This window comes from Alternaria triticimaculans (genome assembly GCF_023758025.1).
Source record: "Alternaria triticimaculans strain BMP 0046 chromosome Unknown scaffold_18, whole genome shotgun sequence".
NCBI classification, from domain to species: domain Eukaryota; kingdom Fungi; phylum Ascomycota; class Dothideomycetes; order Pleosporales; family Pleosporaceae; genus Alternaria; species Alternaria triticimaculans.
Genome location: NW_026055975.1, coordinates 76,270 through 94,252, shown reverse-complemented (window position 1 = coordinate 94,252; position 17,983 = coordinate 76,270). Strand labels below are relative to the sequence as shown.

The window sequence follows — 17,983 nt, the reverse complement described above, 5'->3', positions numbered from 1 at the left end:
ATTTGCCCTCGCTGGGCTGCGGCGGTGGGCGAGCGCGATGCGTTTTGTATGCAGAGCGATTGATTATGCGATAGCGAGTGTCGACAGCGAGGCTCAATGCAGGTCAATTGCGCGTGTCGTGGGCGGATGCTCGTGCTCGACGATGCTCGATGCAGCAAATTTCTGGATTGGCTCGGAGGTCCGCAAGTCACGGGTGGAGCAGAGCTGCCCGCTGGCCATTCGGCAGAGCTTGGGCCGGCGCCTACTAAACAAGCACTAACCCGCGGGCGCTTCGAGCACGACGCAAATAGAAGAGCGCGCAGCTGTTGGCTGCACCCGTGGGGAGCTGAGATGACAGCCTTGCGACCCTATATATGTCTTTGTTCGCTTGATGCTGCTGCAAGCGTGCTGACTTCCGTCTTACTTCACTACAGCTACTCCTAGTACTCCACATCTTGGCTGAAGCATATCTTGGACGCCTGATAGACTGCCATCTTACACTAACACCATGCCTCCGCAGCAGGGAGAAGTGTCCCTCTTGACGCTGTGAGTAGTTGTAGTTTGGGTCTTCCTGAACCTATACTGACTGTGAATAGCTTCGCGGACGTCCACTACTACATCTCCCCGCCTACCCAGGTCCCCCCGCACCACCGCTTCGACAAGAGCTCCTATGTCTACCTCTACCACAACCCTATGCGCCAGAGTGGGCGCATAGAAGTCGCGAACCATGCGGGCACTCCCAACCAGGATGCCTTTTCAGGCCGTGAGTGCTGACACATTTTCCCATCACACACGAGCTGACATGCTGTGTAGAGCTGGACACAGTCAAGATCGAACACACATACAAACACCCATGCCTGTTTACCCTCACCGTCGACGCGTTCAGGAGTCACAATGGCAGCGCGAGCCCCCACCAAGACACGTCGCAATGGCATCTCCCCACACCCGATCCTTCGAACCAGGGCAAATACATGTACAGGCTACACACGGTGGACTTGTACTTCTGGACGCCAGAAGACGCAAGCCTCTTCCTCGACTCTATTCGGAGGGTGCTGCAGCCACATCAAATGCAGATTGTGCGCAACCCCAATGCCACACCAACGCACTCGGAACACAAGAACGATGCCCTAAGCCCAGTCATCGCAAGGCTAGAGAGCGCAGCCATATCACACACAAGTCGCACTCCAAGTGTCAGCACAACACAGTCGTTCCCCGGCCCTCCCACAGCACCTGCCCCTACATCACCTCCTCCCAGCGAGCAGCCACCCAACTACGCTCCAATGGCATACAACCCGGCAGCTCCAGCTGCGCCTGAGCCAATTGCTCATCGCGAGAAAACACCACCTCCCCCAGACGCCAATGATGGTACGGGACTTGGGTCTGCTGCAGTCCACGATCAGCATGCAGCGCAATACGGCAACCCGCTACAAGCTTCGTTCGCGCCTCAACCGACATCAGGGGCATACTTCCCAGGACCACCAGCGCCCGGCCAGGGCTTTACAGGCCCACCGAGTGCATCGCAAAGTCCGCCGTCCTTCGCACCCCCTCCGTCTGCCCCTCCACCAGGCCAATACAACGGCACCCCACCACCGCCAGCCATGAAGCGAACATCCACGGCACCAGTCCACCAATACGCCAACTACCCATCCTCGCCTGGCTTCCCTCCTGCCCCCCAATCCCCTCCCGCGCATTCTGCATTACCATCTCCCGGATTCCCTCCCCAGCAATACCAGCCAATGGCTTCTCCCGGCTACGCGCAATACCAGTACGGTAGCACAGGAACCCCACCACAGGGACAAAACCTGCATCAGCAGCTGTACCGGCCGACGGAGAACGAAGCCGCAGTACAAGACCACGAGAATCCTAATGCACCACAACGCAACTCCAACATCGGAAAGCGGGTAGATAAAGTGGAGAAGGGGATTGGCAGTTTCTTGAAAAAGTTGGATAAGAAGTTTTAGTCTATCATGTCATGAAAGCGCATCCAGGTTCTTGTATCTATTGTATTCATGTCGGAGTTGAATTAGCCAGCGTCGACATCATTCAAAAATCATGTACTCGAAAAAATATACTGTATAACCATTTTCGAAATTTTGTTCACGACCGTTATTGCGACCGCCGTTTGTCTGTCTGTGGCTCTGTGCCACGGCGCTGTAGATCAAACATGTGAATGCGATCATCCTGCAGTAGAATGCGCCAATCAGGAGCCGGCGCTAGTGGGGACCTTGAATCTGGGAGATGGCGCACTAAGAATAGCAGCAGGTTTTGGAGATGACATGAGGCTTGCTTTTGGCGTCTGCCGCTGGCTGGTTGTCATCTTGCATAACTGTTGAGATGGAATAGAATTGAATCGTTGGAATGCCACTGTACTGCATGCACTGTACATACACTGTACATACTGCATTCTTCTTCTTTCGTCGTGCCACAGCCCCTGGTCACAGCTCCATCATCCCGGCAACCGCATCAACACTCAGCCAGGTTGCCAAGACCAACTTCCGGGCGCAGACCTAGCCAGACCATTACTCGCGGCTCTCCCCCATTGTTGTTCGGCCATTCCGTAGTCGCCAAATTATACACCCATTAACCCCCAATATCCTAACCGCATCCACGACATCGCTTCCCGCCGCTTGTTCTTAACGTTTTGCCTTAACCTTCGCACGACACAACGGTTCGACAGCTCCCTAGTGCCAAACAGAACCAAGAAGGCGGGCCTTTGGCAGCCTGGGCGATCCACACTTCTCCAAACAAGTGATCTCATTGTGAAAACAAGACTCCGGTGACAGGCTCTGGTTGACGCATTTGACGTTTGGACGGGCCCGGTGCATGGTTGTTTGGGTGCCATGTTGTTACCCGCGCGGCATGCAAGGGACGGCGCCCTCGAGAGGAGAGAAGTCTCCAAGCAGGGCAGGACCTTTGTCGTAGTAAGTTTACGCCATCGCTCTACCATACTCTACCACGCACTGGCTAACCCTGCATTCCCCAGGTCGGAATCATCGCCGTCGCCATCTTCGCCATCCTCATAATCACATACTTCTCCACCCTCAAGTTCCGCGCCCCGTACCGCGCCGCAAAGAAAGCACAACAGTCGTCCGCCGACAAACTCCCCTCGTTATTCTCGTGGAAAGCGTTCCGCAAGCGCCCGCGCCGAAATGACTACTCGACCAGTCTGCAGGATACCGAGTACCGGGGGAGCACAAGCAGGGCGAGTGGTGAAATGAGCGGAGCAGCAGCAGGAGATCCGGAGAGGCAAATAAACAGCACGACCGGTGCTGGCGTCGACCGAAACACATCCGTCCGCAGCGTCATGACACTCCCCGCCTACTCGTCCGCCGCACGAGAAAACGAGCGCGTCCTAGCCCGCGAAGGCGAACGCGGCGGCGTAGACACGGTCCTCGAACTCCCCGAAACCATCGACGAAGAAGAGCGCCAACGGGAAGAAGAAATGGAATCTCTATATCAAATCCGGCTCGCCCGCCGCATCGAAGCCACCGACCGCGAAGCCCGGCGTCAAGCCCGACGAGAAGCCCGCGCTCGCGGCGACGTCCAGGCCCTGGCTGATATACGACGCCGCGCAGAAGAAGCCGCCGACCTCTCCGTCTCCCAGATGCTCATCGCAGAGCACCAAGCCCGGACCCGGTCGAGAGACAGACGCGTGAGCGCTGTCGCATACGGCGACTTAGGCGTCGCGCGCCACGACGGCACACGCCTCCGAGCCAACTCCTCCGAAAGCGACAACAGACCCCTCCTCGACTCCGCCGCCTCCTTCTCCGGCCAATCCCGCGGCCGCGACGCCCACGCCCGCGGCCTCTCCGTCACTTCTCTCACGCAATCCGTAGAATCCCGCGGGTCCGACGATTACGACTTTGCGGATGCGTCGCGCTCGAATTCGCATTCTACTGCTGGGCCTAGCCCTAGTCCGCATGCCGAAGGGTTTGAGGTTGTGAGTTTGAATCCGGAGAGGAGTTATAGTGGGAGTGGAAGTGGAGTTGGTGGAAGCAATGGTGGGCCGGTACCAGGGGAAGACGCGCCTGCGTATGAAGATCCTCCCAACTACGAAAGTCCTATTAATACGCGGGCGCCGCAGTTACCGGCGTTGAATCTGAATTTAGAGAGACTGCCTAGTATACGCGTTACGACGGGTGAGACGCCGGTGGAGGGTAGGGCCGGGTCGCCGTTGAGGTAATGGAAAAGACCTTTGTTCGTTCGCACATCTTTTTCCTCGCATTTGGAACATTTTCTTCGGAATCAGCGTGTTCGTTTTCTGAAATCCGTTCAACGAAGGTTATGAAGTGGCGTTAATGGGAAAGGAGCATATGTATACATAGATAGTGGGGTGCTCGGGCTGGTCAATGTTTAATCGTATTACATCACAAGTGGGTGCGGTGTTGGTTTTCTTTTTTCATGGGGCTGAGGCGGTGGGAGAGGTGAAGTAGAGTATAAGGAGATGCGAAGGCAACAGTATGATGTATCGCCAACACGTGAGCAGCGGAATTCAGATGGCTCAGCGTGCAAGCAAGAAAGAGTTGAAGATTGAAGGTACGTCATGGGTGCGAGGGTGTTGAAGGGCGCAAGGGAAGTAGACGCGATGTCCACATGCACGCAGGTCGGAAACATCCCACAGTTCTTCACTGCTGGTGAGCGTACACGTGATTATTGAAAGAGAGGGTTCTGAGTGGAATTTGGGTCGTTGGGGGAGATGGAAACGAATACTCACGTGCACTCAGGTAGGAAGCTATGGTCCAAACTGGGCATATGCGGGTGACTGGGCTGAAGAGGGTCTTAAGTCGCATCTGAGTTGGTGGGGAGAGGAAGATGGACACCCTTACGCATACAGGTAGGAATTCATGGGTCTTTCACTACTGGTGGTGTGTAAATCGAAAGAGGAGGGTCCGAGCGGTGTGGTCGACTGTGTTTTCTTCAGTTCTACTTTCGGCTCCAGGCTTTATCCACGCCGCTCTTCTGCCAGTCTCAACGCCGCTACCAAAAGTATAGCGATCAACTACCGCGAGCGACCACTGGCTTCAACTTTCAACTTTAAGGCGGTTGCTTTCGTAATTGCAGACTCTCCACTCGACCTCTGTTCATACCACTGTTCTTCCACCACCTCAACGAAGTCGGCCCAACAGTATACAATATGTCCCTCCAGAAGCTATCGACGGAGCTTGATGGCCAAATCGCCAGCTGCCTCGTCGGCGACACTAAGGCTCTCAGCGCCTTCTCCAAGACGAACAAATACTACCGGGGCATTGCTGAGCCATACCTCTATACGAATATCGAAGTGTATGAATCTGACCTTGAAAGACCACTGCGACTGCTCTTCACGTTGTTAGACCGCAAGGAACTCGCCCTTCACATCAAGAGCTTGAGCTACATACCAGCCCAGCATTGGTCCTCTCACGACGCCGACATAAAGCCGCCGACGAGGAAGAAGCTCCAATATGATGTATGGAATTACACGCACGCGATACAAGAGGTGCTGGATGAAGTTCTCTCTCCAGGATGCGGGTTCTCGGAATTCCTCTCAGCAAAACTGACCTTGTATTGTGATATTCTGACGGCTCCCATGAATCACTATACAGCCAGCAATCAGATTTTCACGCTCATTCTGTTTATGGCGCAGAAGGTCCAGTATCTAGAACTTGGTTCCAAAGAACCACCTACACATGTGTTACGCCTTCTTTGGGCACCTTGGAGTGACGGCAAAGGCCCCTTTCAGAACGTTCAACATCTCGTCCACAACGCCGGTCTTTCTCTGATGCCTTCCATCGTGGTATTGCCAACCCTACGAACATTAGAGTACAACGTCGGGTATTTCGACGTCGAAGCACGAGCGACTTCATCCATGTTCGCTTATCCATCCCCTATGCCTGCGCAACCCGTCCTCCGCCGAATTCGATTTACGACAACTAGAAACATCACTCCTGCTATAATCCAGAATATGGTCAGCAACCCAGCAATGGCCAACCTCCGAGAACTCGTAGTCGATGACTGCGGACGCAGCAGACGCAATCTGCCTCTCGCTTTGCGTGGCGACAACCTAGCCGAACTCCTGCGAAGCCTAGAGAAACACACCCCACTCCTAGAACTACTCCAGTGGTCAAATCAGAAGTCTGACCGACAAGAAGGCCACCCACGTTTCGACACGTTCAAAGATCTCACAAATCTCCGCCAGTTACACATCGACTTCGACCTCCTCGTCCCCAAAAGCGACACCAACTCCACCAACTTGAAGTGTTTATCCAACCCTCACGCCGTCTTCCCCGCGAGCTTGGAAGATCTGACGTTGGACTGCGTCGACATCGACAAGCTCCACCATCTCACCACCACTCTCCACGACACCATCGAAGAAAGCGATGAGATGAGCGAAACTGAAGCACTCCAAATCTGCCTCGCTTCTCTAGCCGCCATGTTCCCTCCGCTCAAACGCCTCGCTCTTGTTGTGATCATGGAGATGGATAACCCGAGGGAAGATGCACCTCGCCTGCATGAATTGGATCCGGTGGATGTCACCTTCTTCCGGTACGCTGCAGATGAGCTTGAGAAGCTGGGTGTTACACTCGAGGTGTGGCGCAAAGAAGGGTATTACGAGAAGGAGAAGAAATTGCTGGTGAAGAAGGGGTGGACGGCGCCACTGCCGCATTCGGTGGTGAAGGCCGTGCAGAGAAAGGCTAGAGGTTGGCGGAATGGTTATGATGATCTCCGCATTTACGGAGCATAGGTCGGGATGGTGATGGAGATGTATTTGAGTACTTGACTACCCCTGGAGTATACATTGCCTTCAATGCAGATCAGTTGTTAATAGATAGTACATTGTATGCAGCAACTCAAGTTTTCTATTGTAGTGTCGTCTCACTTCAGGATCGCGCACGTGATAACGCGCTTCGCTCCTCCGCTCTTCCCTCTGATGCGCACTCACTCCCACTATTATTGTCTTATCGCGTCACGGCTGCCTGTTGGGCCCATCTTCAGCCTCTCATTCCCCCACAGCCACATACATCTGTAGTGCCCTGCAACAGAGCCGCCACCATGGCAGTGTCTTCATTGAAAGCGGAGGCCATGATCGATAAGCTGCCGGCCGAGTTGACCATCGACGTCATGAGCTACCTGCGACCTCACGATCTGACTCAGCTGGCACGAGCTTCAAAACGGTATCGCGGGTTTGCGCAGTCTGCGCTCTGGACAAGTGTTGGTGACTCAGCACTGTATCTGAAGCATGTACTGACTTTCACTTCCTAGATCGAGCTCCACCGCCAAGACGCCCACGATAACTGCTTCACTCTTTCCCACAAGCAGCCTCCCAGAGCCTACCTGGAGGACTACTTGCTACATCCATGGTGCTACCGCGATTACGACGGGGTAGATGCCGAATACGACACCAGAAACGAGCAGTTTCGTGCTGCCATCAGGGAGATGTATGCGTCCAATGGCAAATCTGAAGCTTGGGATCGGATCAAGCCGGTCGTACGACACCTGTGCCTCACGGTGACGCATGAGAGCCCGCCCGACATCTGGAACACTATTCTCTCACTCCCTAATCTCCGTACGATTGAGGTTATTGGCGAGTACTCCGAAGATCGGAGATCCCACGGTCGTACGTGGGGCTATTGTTGTTACCTGATCACTGTGAGGAGAGCTACCTCGCCGGGTAATCCCCGGGTGCCGAGCCGCGAGGCTTGGCCCGAGCTTCCCTAGGCCGAGGATATGTTGCATTCACTCTTATTTTACGACCTTTTTGATACTGGTAGAGGGCTATACCAGACTTGGACACCTTTTTGATGATACCCACTGGCTTATATATTCATCTTAATCCGAAGATCGGAGAGGGCCGCCCACAGCTCAACTGGGCCTCCGGCATCCGGCGGCAACCAGTGTACAGAATGTACGTCTGAGAGGCTATGTTCCTGTGGAGTTTGTTTCGGCCATCTGTAGGGCTTCAGCGTCTACTATCGTCAGTCTCGATCTCGGCCTTCTCGATGAACCAGAGTTCTTCAGAGGCCACGAATTGGAGCTGTCGGAGTATGGAGAGACTATATGTCCGGTCTACATTGGTCCCCGAGGTGGCCTATGGCATGATGCAGCATGGCCTGAATTCGCCTCGCTCACTCATTTGCTACTGTGTAAGCCTGTTTGGTTCAATGGATTCCGCAAGAGACCCAATGATCTTGACTACGAAGCCCCTCAAATGAAGCAATGGGCGTCTCTGCTGCGATCTATTCGTCTCACCGCGGTAGAGATCGTGCTGGAACACCGGAAAATATTCGTCGACCGCCATGACGAGGTCGATGAGCACATCAAAGCGGATGCAGACGTCAAATGCCCCCCTGATATCCGATTTCGTCATCGGGTGGTAGAGCAAGCTTTCACCGAACCATGGCCAAATCTCAAGACCTTGACCTTCCGCGGCATGAGCTCCGCCAAAGGCGACTACTGGCCTAAAGCAGGTCCGGATGAATCCCTACAAGACTATTCAAGGAAGCTGTTACCAGGAGTTCAGGTGAACCAGATTCCAGGCAACTACATGTTCTTCAACACTGAACGTGGCACAATTCTCAACCAACATGGCGCCGACGGACTGAAAGTGCATCTCGAGTTCGACGGAAAACACGATCTTGAGGCTCTCTACGACAGTGACAATTTCACTGATGAGGACGATTGGGAGTGGAGGAGAACTTCGTTGGACTACTTGCACCACCTTTCAACGCGCGAATAGAGATAATCCGTATTACTTTGCTGCATACACAGAGTCCTATAGGCACATATATGTAGTATAGAAGACAATGTATACCCCAAGTCCCAATATGCAGTTTAGTTTCTCCAATACAAGCGTCCATGTAGGCGGCAAGCGACACGATCTCTCTGACCACGAACCCTATTCATGTAGACGTTAGTACCAAAACAAAACCCCCCTGATTATATCATCGATCTAGCATGCATTCCAATGAATACAGGCTCCTGGATAGACTACCACGTACCTACGCAAGGTAGCATAAGCAAAGTGAAAGTGAAAACCACACAGCACTTGCCACTTCCGAGTGACCGTCAGTGCGTTTCGCCGGCATCGCTCCGTATCCAGAACAATAGTGACCGAATGAATCATGTGCTAGCTGGTCCTGACGGTGGGTCTGGTCTTCCAGCAACACCGGAGCCTCTGGAACCCACCTCCACCCATCCACTGCCACGCTCAACAATTCGATCGCGAATTCGCGAGCTTCCAAAAGTCTCCAAGCAACAACGTCTCGCCATACACACGGCTGGTAGTTATACTGTTATGTCTCAGCTACCATCTACGCCTGCGACGCTACCGCGCCCACCGAAGCGCGCGCACGAAGAGGAATTAGTTGGGCCGATCAAGCGCCAACGCCAGTATGGACTTTGGACGCCGCCTGAAGATTCCAGCGACGTCCACGATTGCTACACCCAAACACCCTCGCTTTACATTCCGCGAACACCATCGTCACCTCTTGTCCATCCTCCGTACTTAAGCCCGCCGCATACTCACCCATCGGTCCCACTGAACCCACGGGAAGTCAACTCAGGATATACGACTTCCGTGAACGGCTTATATACTTCCACGTTAGGGTATATACACGGCAACAACCAGCATTATAGTGTCAGCCACCCATCACGGCCTCCGACAGCTCCACAGATGGGGTTTGGGAATCTATACCAAAGCTATGGATCTCACGTGAACCGACACCCTGCTCGAGAGGTACAACCTGACTATGCGTGGAGGCTACATGCATCCCAGGCTGCGCATAGTCACGCGCCAAATCACCCCATGGGGCCTACGGCGGTTCAGCAGCCTGCACCAACGACACGGCCCGAGTATGCGCCGAGAGTACATACACCCCAGACTACGCGTAGTCATGGGCTAACTGGCCCCATGGTACCTACAGTGACCGCAAATGTTCCGCGCCAGCAACAGCAGCAACAGCGTATCCAGCCATTAGTGGGTACACAAGGACCACACCAATACAGCGCAACTCCAGTCGCAGCCACACGGTGTGCTTCTCACCAGACGGGAGTAGAAGGGCTTCATCGCGGTGCCCAAGTCCCCGCTGTGAATGTGAAAGCCGCGCGAACGACGCCGCGCATTCAGCAAGAGCAGTGGCTCATTAATGCGCATCCAGATCTCCAAGGAACGGTTATAACGATCATACCAGCCATTTCCGCCGATCAAGGCACTATCGGATCTGCTGTCGATCAGAAAGATGAGATGCTAGTACCACGCGATGTGTGGCGCCTTCGCTCCCTAACCTCCTACAAACGTTATATCGCATACCGCCAAATGGCAGAGCTAGGACGTCAGATGAGCGAGTATGACCAAACTAGCAAAGAAAACCAGTCGCTATGGAAGCGTATCACAACCTTCGAAGCGAGCTTGATTGGAGCCGAGGTGGAGTTTGCGAATAGGTTCAAGCAAGATACAGCTGAAACTAGGGCAAGGTGGGATCGGATTGTAGCGGCTCAGGCAGTTGGGACTCTAGTCGACCAGGATATGGTAGCTGCCTATGACCAGTATTGCGGCATTGCATCTGGGACGTCCCCGATGGATGTCGCAGTCACGACTCGTCTGCCCACATCTGGTCAAGTTCTAGCAGGGCAGAATCCACTGCCACAGCCCCAGACTTCTAGAGCCCCTGTATCTATCCTCGCCCCGTCAATACCGGTAGAACCCATCAGACCAGACCAGGTAACACATCCCCTGGACAAGGTTTCGGTTCCTCCACACCCCGGCGAGCTCGAGGACTTCATGCCGCACGAAGTCACCGGAATGTACAAATGCAACCACCAATGGTTGACCGGGGCCTGCTGCACAGAAGGAGTCACAAAGGAAAGAAAGAGAGCTTCAATCTCTAGGAATAAATCGGTGTGGAAAAGAAAGATGGAAGAGTTGGTCAAGAAGGGCGACTTGCATGAGAGTCATATGACTTGGAAGACGGAACAGTCACCCAATAAAAAGGAAGACCAGAAGACGCATCATGCAGAGAAAGAGCGATTACGGAGTGAAAAGAAGGCGGATACCAGCCCGAAGAAAGAAGCGAGACAGGAACAGAGGAAGAAGTGGCGAGAGCAGCCACACGATGCGACCGATGCAGGAGCTGCACCTGGACCTATTCTGGCACCGAATTCGCTTGAACAGAACGTCGCGTCTACTTCTGAAGTTGATTCTGAGCTTTCTCCAGAAGAGCAGGCTGCTGCCGCTGAGGCCGCATTTCAAGAGGAAGTCGCTAAAAAGCTAAAAGACTACAAGCACAAACTCAAGTACTGTGAGCGTCTAGAGGGTATGAAGAAGTGGCCTAATTGGCCACGCTTCAATGAATATTGGGAGATCAAACATCTTGAGGCTCAGGGTTTGCAGCTCTCACCAGAGCAGGTAATCATCTCGCAGAGCGATGAACCGTCTGGAATTCCAGACAAGAATCCCGCGTTTACTAAGAAAAAGGCTGAGAGCCCATCAGTGCCCACTGAGGAGCCGTTGAGCGTGGAAGAGAGTGCTGAGGTTGATGATTCGAATTTGGACGAACTGTTCGAGGATGCGGAAGAAGCCGTCCAGTAAAATGGTTCAGCATTGGACGATCTGTTCGAGGACGACGGTTTGGAAGTGTAAGAAGGGTTTCCGACCTGTTCGATTCTCATCAGTGGCTTCGGCCGATGTGAAGGGTTGTCAAAAGGTCTGGCAAGGCCACAACAGCGTCCTTGATGATAGTGGCCAACTTCGAATAGAAGATGAAACGAAGATTACCACTCATATGCAATGTTACCCACCATCGCTCATCTAAACACAATGGTTTCGCGTCATGACCTCGTGACCGAGCCATGGTTTGATCGTATCAGTGTCTTTCTCACAACGCGTTTGAAGGTCTCTTGCGATGAATCGCATTGTGCAGGCCTGTGCTCAACGTCAACTTCGTGACGTCTCTGGTATTAACGATGCCGTTGTACTTGGTGCGTGCACGACGTCACGAAAGGAGAACCTAGTTGTAGTTCTCTTCACTCGGGGAAGAATGCACAGATCCTGGAACCTAGATAGTCACTCCAGTACTTTTATACAGACCGCTGGGTCACATTTACCAGTAGACATCCCCGTCTACCTGCCAATCCACAAAGTCTTGTTACTCTTATAGCAAGATGCAGTCTTACGCGCACAACAAGGGTAATTACGTTTATGTCCGCCGCAAGCGCACAAGATCAGTCGAAGTCCGCCGCGCAGATGATCTCCACCGCCACTCCCTATCCTCTTTATCATCCGAGGAACGCATCTTGCATTACGTTGGCGAGGAGCGCACCCGCGTCTGCCGCTGTGCAGATGCGGGACGACATGGCGAGAGGACGTCCACCGTAGCATGCGAATCGAGGCATCTGAGCGCCAGCATAATGCTATACCTCGACCGCCATGGCCTTGAATCCTGCAATTTCGCTGACTTCCGGAAGTATCGCGCAGCCCGAGAAGCGAAATGGGCGATGGAAGGCGTATTTGTTGAAGACTTTCACTATACCAGCCGGGACAAAGACTTCGTATGCCGCTGCTCACAACCAAGGAAGCATAGCTACCAGACGCCGCGCCATCCTGAGATCGTCGAGCAATGTGCGGAGTTCTTCTGTATGCACAAGGATAAGAACACTGTTACGAAAGACCAGTGGAAGGGCGTGAATGGCGATGAGCCCCCGGCTTACACACCCAGTGTAGACTTGTTATCCGGTTCCATGACATCCATGTCTGTAACGTCCAGTTCCGTGCCTGATTCGCGGCCAAGCTCGTCCGGACATACTGGGGAGAAGTCTAGGCCACGAGCCTCGCTAGAGACGAGGATACGTGACACTGCCGAGCGTATATCTTCGATCATCCCAGGCCGTCATCGCAGTGCTTCGATTCCAGCACGGGAGCCAGAAATGCCCCCTCAAGTATGGCAGAAAGGTCGTCCATCGGTCTTGATCTCTCAACACGGTAGCTCTTCGCGTGATAGCACGCCCATGGGCTCGGCTCCCCCATCCACGCGCGCAACCTCACCAGCCGTGCCGCACACGCGCCATCATCGGGTCGATTCCGTTCACGATACGTCCTCGATCTATGCAGATGCCCAGGCCACGATGGGTATGTTTCCCGGAATCCAGACAGATGCAAGTGTAGCAAGGGCTAGAGATATGCTGGGTGTGACTGGTCTGTACACGAACAAGACGAGCCCTCCCACATCCACTAACCTATCTGTAGTGAGCGGGCAGTCCAGTGTTGGGACCATTAAAAGCGAAAGGTCGCCACCGTTTGCCTATGACGAATGGTACCAGGGCAACCCACCTCAATGGGTGGTTGAGCAGGGTAGCGAAGAGCTACTACCGTCGACTTTCTACGTGAACGGCGATGGAGCGAATTCTTTCGGTTTTGATGCGTCAGCAACTCTTAGACCAGTGGCAGAACTTCCCGCGCGTAGATCGCCAATTGAACTTCCCACGCGTGGGTCGCCAGTCGAACTTCCAGGTAAGCCACCACAGCAACGGCATACTGCAACGCTAAAGAAGCTTGAAGGTCGAACTTGGGATACGAGGTCGGAGTTGGAGGCCAAGGCCAAACGCTTCAGCGTTCGCTGTACAGAGGCACCCCCTAGTACGTCTACTCCTGCACACGACACCGAACGATTAAGCTCACGTTTCCACAAGGCTTCCGAAACCATCCCGTCTTCACTTCCTGATCAGGTGGATTTCCTTGAGCGTTGTGCTGTACCAAATTCTTGGAAAGACCCTACACCTACTGGGAATTGCCAGTTGTGCTTCAAGTCTTACCATGACGCAGACAAGAATCCTGTCATAGCACCTCCTTGCGGTTGCTCTATGCATGATCGATGTCTCATGGACAATCTGCGTACGCTTGACGAGAAGATCGGCAGGTGTCCAGTATGCCAGATGTCCTTGTGTAAGCGGAGTCTGGCTGAGCGCATCGGCAATGACATCGAACAGATCTTTGAGTTGCAAGTCAATCCATTACGAGAGGAGGTCACCCTCGAGTTCCCACAGCGGAGTAAGGGCATAATATGCAGTACGGAGGAGGGCGTTGCTGTCACGCAGCTTCGTCTACTCAAGGACTACGTCGATGTCCATGCCGAAGAGATCTTTCGTCTATGGGAAGGTAATCGTGCAGAGCCCGATTGGTTTGGAGGCGTAGTACGTCCCGCCGTCCAACTCTTCCAAGGGTGGAATCCCGCTATGCGAAGCCGCTTCTTTTCAAATGAGGACGCTTTCCTCAAACTCCTTGCATGGGCAGAATTGGTGCGCTTGATGAACATCAGCTGTGCGAAGAAGAAACAGTCCAAGCGTACCAATGCACAATTTCCGCGATTGGGAGAGTTGCATCGTAAGTTTCTAAAGGCTGTTGAACGATACAACAAAGAGAAAATGTCTTGGGATACGAGTCGCTCTGGTGTTTATGAACACGACAGGATCGCGACGGATATTGTCGAGGTTGCAATGAACACTCAGGTGCCGTAGACGACCATACAAAATACTAAAAATGTAATTAATTCGCATTCATCCAAGTATCGCAAAGCCTTGCATCGGGAATACATACGCGTCGTGGTCCCGTAGATAGCTGCACGATCCTGATCCCGACTGGTATGCCCTGCGGCACGCATAGCACATTCGCGACGTGTCATTTGATCAATACCGACTCGGCAGGACGTGCGGATATGATGATCTGTAGTATTAAGGGTTGGTTGCGCCTCGACGTCGTCTGATGGCGTGATAGATGAAACAAGACGCGAGGCGTGGAACTGATTGAAAGCGCGGCGGTCCGTGCACGAAGGAGCTCCACCGCGTCACGTGCAACGATTGTCCACAATCATCGAGCTGCGCTCTGCCCAAGACCAATGCGATACTAGATGCCACGCCCAAGTTTACTTTCACTCGGCAGTGCTGTGTAGAAATTCTGGATAGGCCTCATGCTAAAGGGCAGAGTCATGACGTCATACCCATTTGTCCTCTCCAGGGCTCGGACTTCTCCTTCACACACGAACCTAAGCGCGTCGCTACTACCACAACTTTCGTGCCTGCACGATGGACGCTCAATCTGTCCTGGAGCCACCTTCGTCAACGCTCAATGCGAGCTCACCCGTAACTTCATCCACATAAGTACCAGACGCCCCTTATCCTATCACTCGTCCGCACAATAGAGCTGCAATGCTGTGCACTCAGCTAATGCCCACCCGACTCTCAGCATAGTGACGATGCACTCACAAGCATCAATCTCACATTACCTTCGGCAGTCCTTCGTGAGACCACTACATGGACCAATCTCGAAGTCGACCAAGCCTCCGGCTATTCTCCCCAGGACAAAAGGCACTGGCTATAGCACGGCCACCGTACACCCTGCCGGATTAATTACTTCCAAACGTCCGCCCGCTGAACGACTGACTCCCCACATCATTTGCGCCTGCCGCATTGACAGAGCAGTCGCTTTTGCTGAAATTGGGAACTAATTGCAGTACATACGCAATATGACCGAAATGCTTAATTCGAAATGCCAGATGAACTGTTCAAATACCGGTCGTCAGCCGCATTGCGACAACATCATCCCAGTCGATTGAAACTTTGTTTCTTGCCATGATGTTTTACACATCACTTCTTTCTGTCGCGTTTGCGACGCTTTCTTTATTTCCTCCCACCGTTAATGGTCGTGCAATTGATGCGATTGAGAAGAGACAGGATGGCTCGCATTGGATCAATACCTGGACGAGCATGCCGCAGTTGGTGGAAGCGAGCAACATGCCGCCAGCGCCTTTTGTATGCGATCTGAACTATCCAAGGTTGAATTCCAGAAATGCTAACATGATTACAGAGTTCCGGAAGCGTAATGCGCGATGCAACGCTCCGCCAAACCCTCCACATGTCCGTTGGCGCGCCGAAGATCAAGATCACCATTTCCAACACGTTCGGTGGCTCGGATCTTCCCATCACCGCAGGCTCTGTCGGTCTTCCTGCAGGTGGCGCTGCGGGCGTCAGTGGCATGCAAGCCTCACCCCTCGCAGCCATTACCGTTGGTGGCAAGTCCAGCTTCACGGTACCCAAGGGCCAGGTCATTACCAGCGATGAGATTGCCTTCGAAGTCAAGCCTCAAAGCATGCTCACTGTGAGCTTGTACAGCCAGCAAGGTCAGAGCGGCAGCAGCATCACTGGTCATCCCGGCAGTAGGACGACGAGCTGGTTCGTCAGTGGAAACAAGGTCAATGCTACGAATTTCTCTGGTACTCAAAGCGTACACTGGTACTTCGTCAGCGCAGTACAAGCCTACGTACCAACCACCACGCGCTCTCTGATGGTCCTCGGTGACAGCATCACCGACGGAAGAGGTTCAGACGACAACAAGAACAACCGGTAAGCACTACTCAACCCCGCAAACTACTTCCCGTCTAATACCACCGCAGCTGGCCCGACCTCGTACTCGCCCGTCTCCAATCCACCAACCACACCAACATCGCCGTCTGCAACCAGGCCGCCGGCGGCAACACCGTCCTCAGCGGCGGTCTCGGCCCACCCCTCCTGACCCGCTACAAGCGCGACGCCATCGAGCAACCAGGCGTGAAATGGGTCATGGTCTTCGAAGGCGTCAACGACATCGGCGGTAATGCCAACACCGCTGCCGCACAAACTTCCGTTGGCGACCGCCTCATTGCAGCGTTCAAGCAGATTTCTGCTGATGCGAAGACGGCTGGTTACACGACTATCGGCGGTACGATTGCGCCTTTTGCTGGTAATGGGTATCAGGGTGTTGAGAGGGAGAAGACGAGGAAGAGGGTGAATAAGTGGATCTTGGAGAGTGGGAACTATGATTTCACGGTTGACATTGCGAGTATAGTTGCGGATAAGACGAATGCGGAGAGGTTGGATAAGAGGTACGATAGTGGTGATGGGTTGCATCCGAGTGTTGCCGGTTATCAGGCGATCGCTGATGCCTTTCCTATTGAGATCTTCAAGAAATGAAGGTTGATACCGGAGAAGGCTCAGTCTGGGATACATCATTCCTCGGTATCATCCAGTCGATGAAATGCTATTCAAGTCATGGAAATACGGCTCGTTCGCTGCTGACATCTTCACTTCTTCCTTCCCCATGCAAAGCTCCCATACTTGCATCTCAGTCATGCAACCACACCCGAAAAGTGGCCAGCAGCTACACCCGATCAGTCATTAGTTGCTCGCTTCAGATTCCTGGTACCGGCGTCTCTTATCTAGCCAATGCTGTAAATACGGATGCTTGCTGACTATTCGCTCCAGAAACTCCAAATCTTTCTTTGACCCCTCGCCTTTGATGATGATGAGGCTACAATCGATGAGACTCTGAAGCTCTTCGAAGGCCCAATAGAGGAAGTATTTTCGCTCGACCCAGCGTACCTCTGCGCTCAGGGACTTGCGCTGTGGGGTCGCGCGCATCGCGAGATTTAGTTTCTGGTCGTTCCCATAGCGACTTAGTTTCGAGTCCTTCTCATAATAACATGTATACTCAACATAGTCATCGTCACACTTGGTAGCAAGGTCTCGAGCTGTTTGACCGTCGGCTCTTTTAGCTTCAATATCCACCAGAGTAATGTCCTGCAGTAGTATGGATAAGATCCTGGGTCTGCTATCATTGCAGCGTTGCATTTGGCTACAAAGCCAGTGCAGTGCGTTTTGTCCAGACTGATCACATGAGCGCGGATTAGCTCCCTTGCGGAGAAGGCAAGCGACCAAGTTGAAATTCCCCATTTCGCAGGCGAGGTGTAGCGGGGTTACTCCAGTGGTAGTTCGGATGTCGACAACTGCGCCGAATATATCTATAAGTGCGAAAACCGAGTCGCATCTTCCATGTTCGAATTCCGCATTTCCATCGAAGTCCTCCCAATGCCTCAAAAAGTATGTCAGCTCGTAATTTTTTGATGCGATGTGCAGAGCAGACTCTCCATGATTGTCCAGGATGTCGAGATTGAAGTCGTCGAAAGATCTGAATGATTGGTTCAAAACATGCCAAGAGGACCGTGGGATC

General features: G+C 53.3%; 7 protein-coding genes across 7 annotated transcripts; all 7 read left to right on the top strand.

Moving 5' to 3' along the window:
* Positions 1-487: 487 nt before the first annotated feature.
* Positions 488-1,940, top strand: J4E78_009001 (uncharacterized protein; the record flags this gene model as incomplete). Its single annotated transcript, XM_049369599.1, has 3 exons — positions 488-525; positions 576-742; positions 793-1,940. The coding sequence occupies 3 exons, from the start codon at positions 488-490 to the stop codon at positions 1,938-1,940; spliced, it is 1,353 nt and encodes a 450-aa protein (XP_049218560.1).
* Positions 1,941-2,819: 879 nt separating this feature from the next.
* J4E78_009000 (uncharacterized protein) lies at positions 2,820-4,162 on the top strand (the record flags this gene model as incomplete). Its single annotated transcript, XM_049369598.1, has 2 exons — positions 2,820-2,900; positions 2,963-4,162. 2 exons carry the CDS (start codon positions 2,820-2,822, stop codon positions 4,160-4,162), a joined length of 1,281 nt encoding a protein of 426 aa, XP_049218559.1.
* A 951-nt stretch (positions 4,163-5,113) lies between these two features.
* J4E78_008999 (uncharacterized protein) lies at positions 5,114-6,697 on the top strand (the record flags this gene model as incomplete). Its single annotated transcript, XM_049369597.1, has 1 exon — positions 5,114-6,697. One exon carries the CDS (start codon positions 5,114-5,116, stop codon positions 6,695-6,697), a length of 1,584 nt encoding a protein of 527 aa, XP_049218558.1.
* A 308-nt stretch (positions 6,698-7,005) lies between these two features.
* On the top strand, positions 7,006-8,689 carry J4E78_008998 (uncharacterized protein; the record flags this gene model as incomplete). Its single annotated transcript, XM_049369596.1, has 4 exons — positions 7,006-7,194; positions 7,216-7,570; positions 7,738-7,858; positions 7,909-8,689. The coding sequence occupies 4 exons, from the start codon at positions 7,006-7,008 to the stop codon at positions 8,687-8,689; spliced, it is 1,446 nt and encodes a 481-aa protein (XP_049218557.1).
* A 1,173-nt stretch (positions 8,690-9,862) lies between these two features.
* On the top strand, positions 9,863-11,539 carry J4E78_008997 (uncharacterized protein; the record flags this gene model as incomplete). Its single annotated transcript, XM_049369595.1, has 1 exon — positions 9,863-11,539. The coding sequence occupies one exon, from the start codon at positions 9,863-9,865 to the stop codon at positions 11,537-11,539; it is 1,677 nt and encodes a 558-aa protein (XP_049218556.1).
* A 1,532-nt stretch (positions 11,540-13,071) lies between these two features.
* J4E78_008996 (uncharacterized protein) lies at positions 13,072-14,460 on the top strand (the record flags this gene model as incomplete). Its single annotated transcript, XM_049369594.1, is given in 4 exon segments — positions 13,072-13,075; positions 13,193-13,329; positions 13,394-13,456; positions 13,471-14,460. 4 exon segments carry the CDS (start codon positions 13,072-13,074, stop codon positions 14,458-14,460), a joined length of 1,194 nt encoding a protein of 397 aa, XP_049218555.1.
* Positions 14,461-15,570: 1,110 nt separating this feature from the next.
* On the top strand, positions 15,571-16,947 carry J4E78_008995 (uncharacterized protein; the record flags this gene model as incomplete). The annotated part of the gene is made up of 3 exons (XM_049369593.1): positions 15,571-15,750; positions 15,806-16,341; positions 16,392-16,947. The coding sequence occupies 3 exons, from the start codon at positions 15,571-15,573 to the stop codon at positions 16,945-16,947; spliced, it is 1,272 nt and encodes a 423-aa protein (XP_049218554.1).
* Between the last annotated feature and the right edge of the window lie 1,036 nt (positions 16,948-17,983).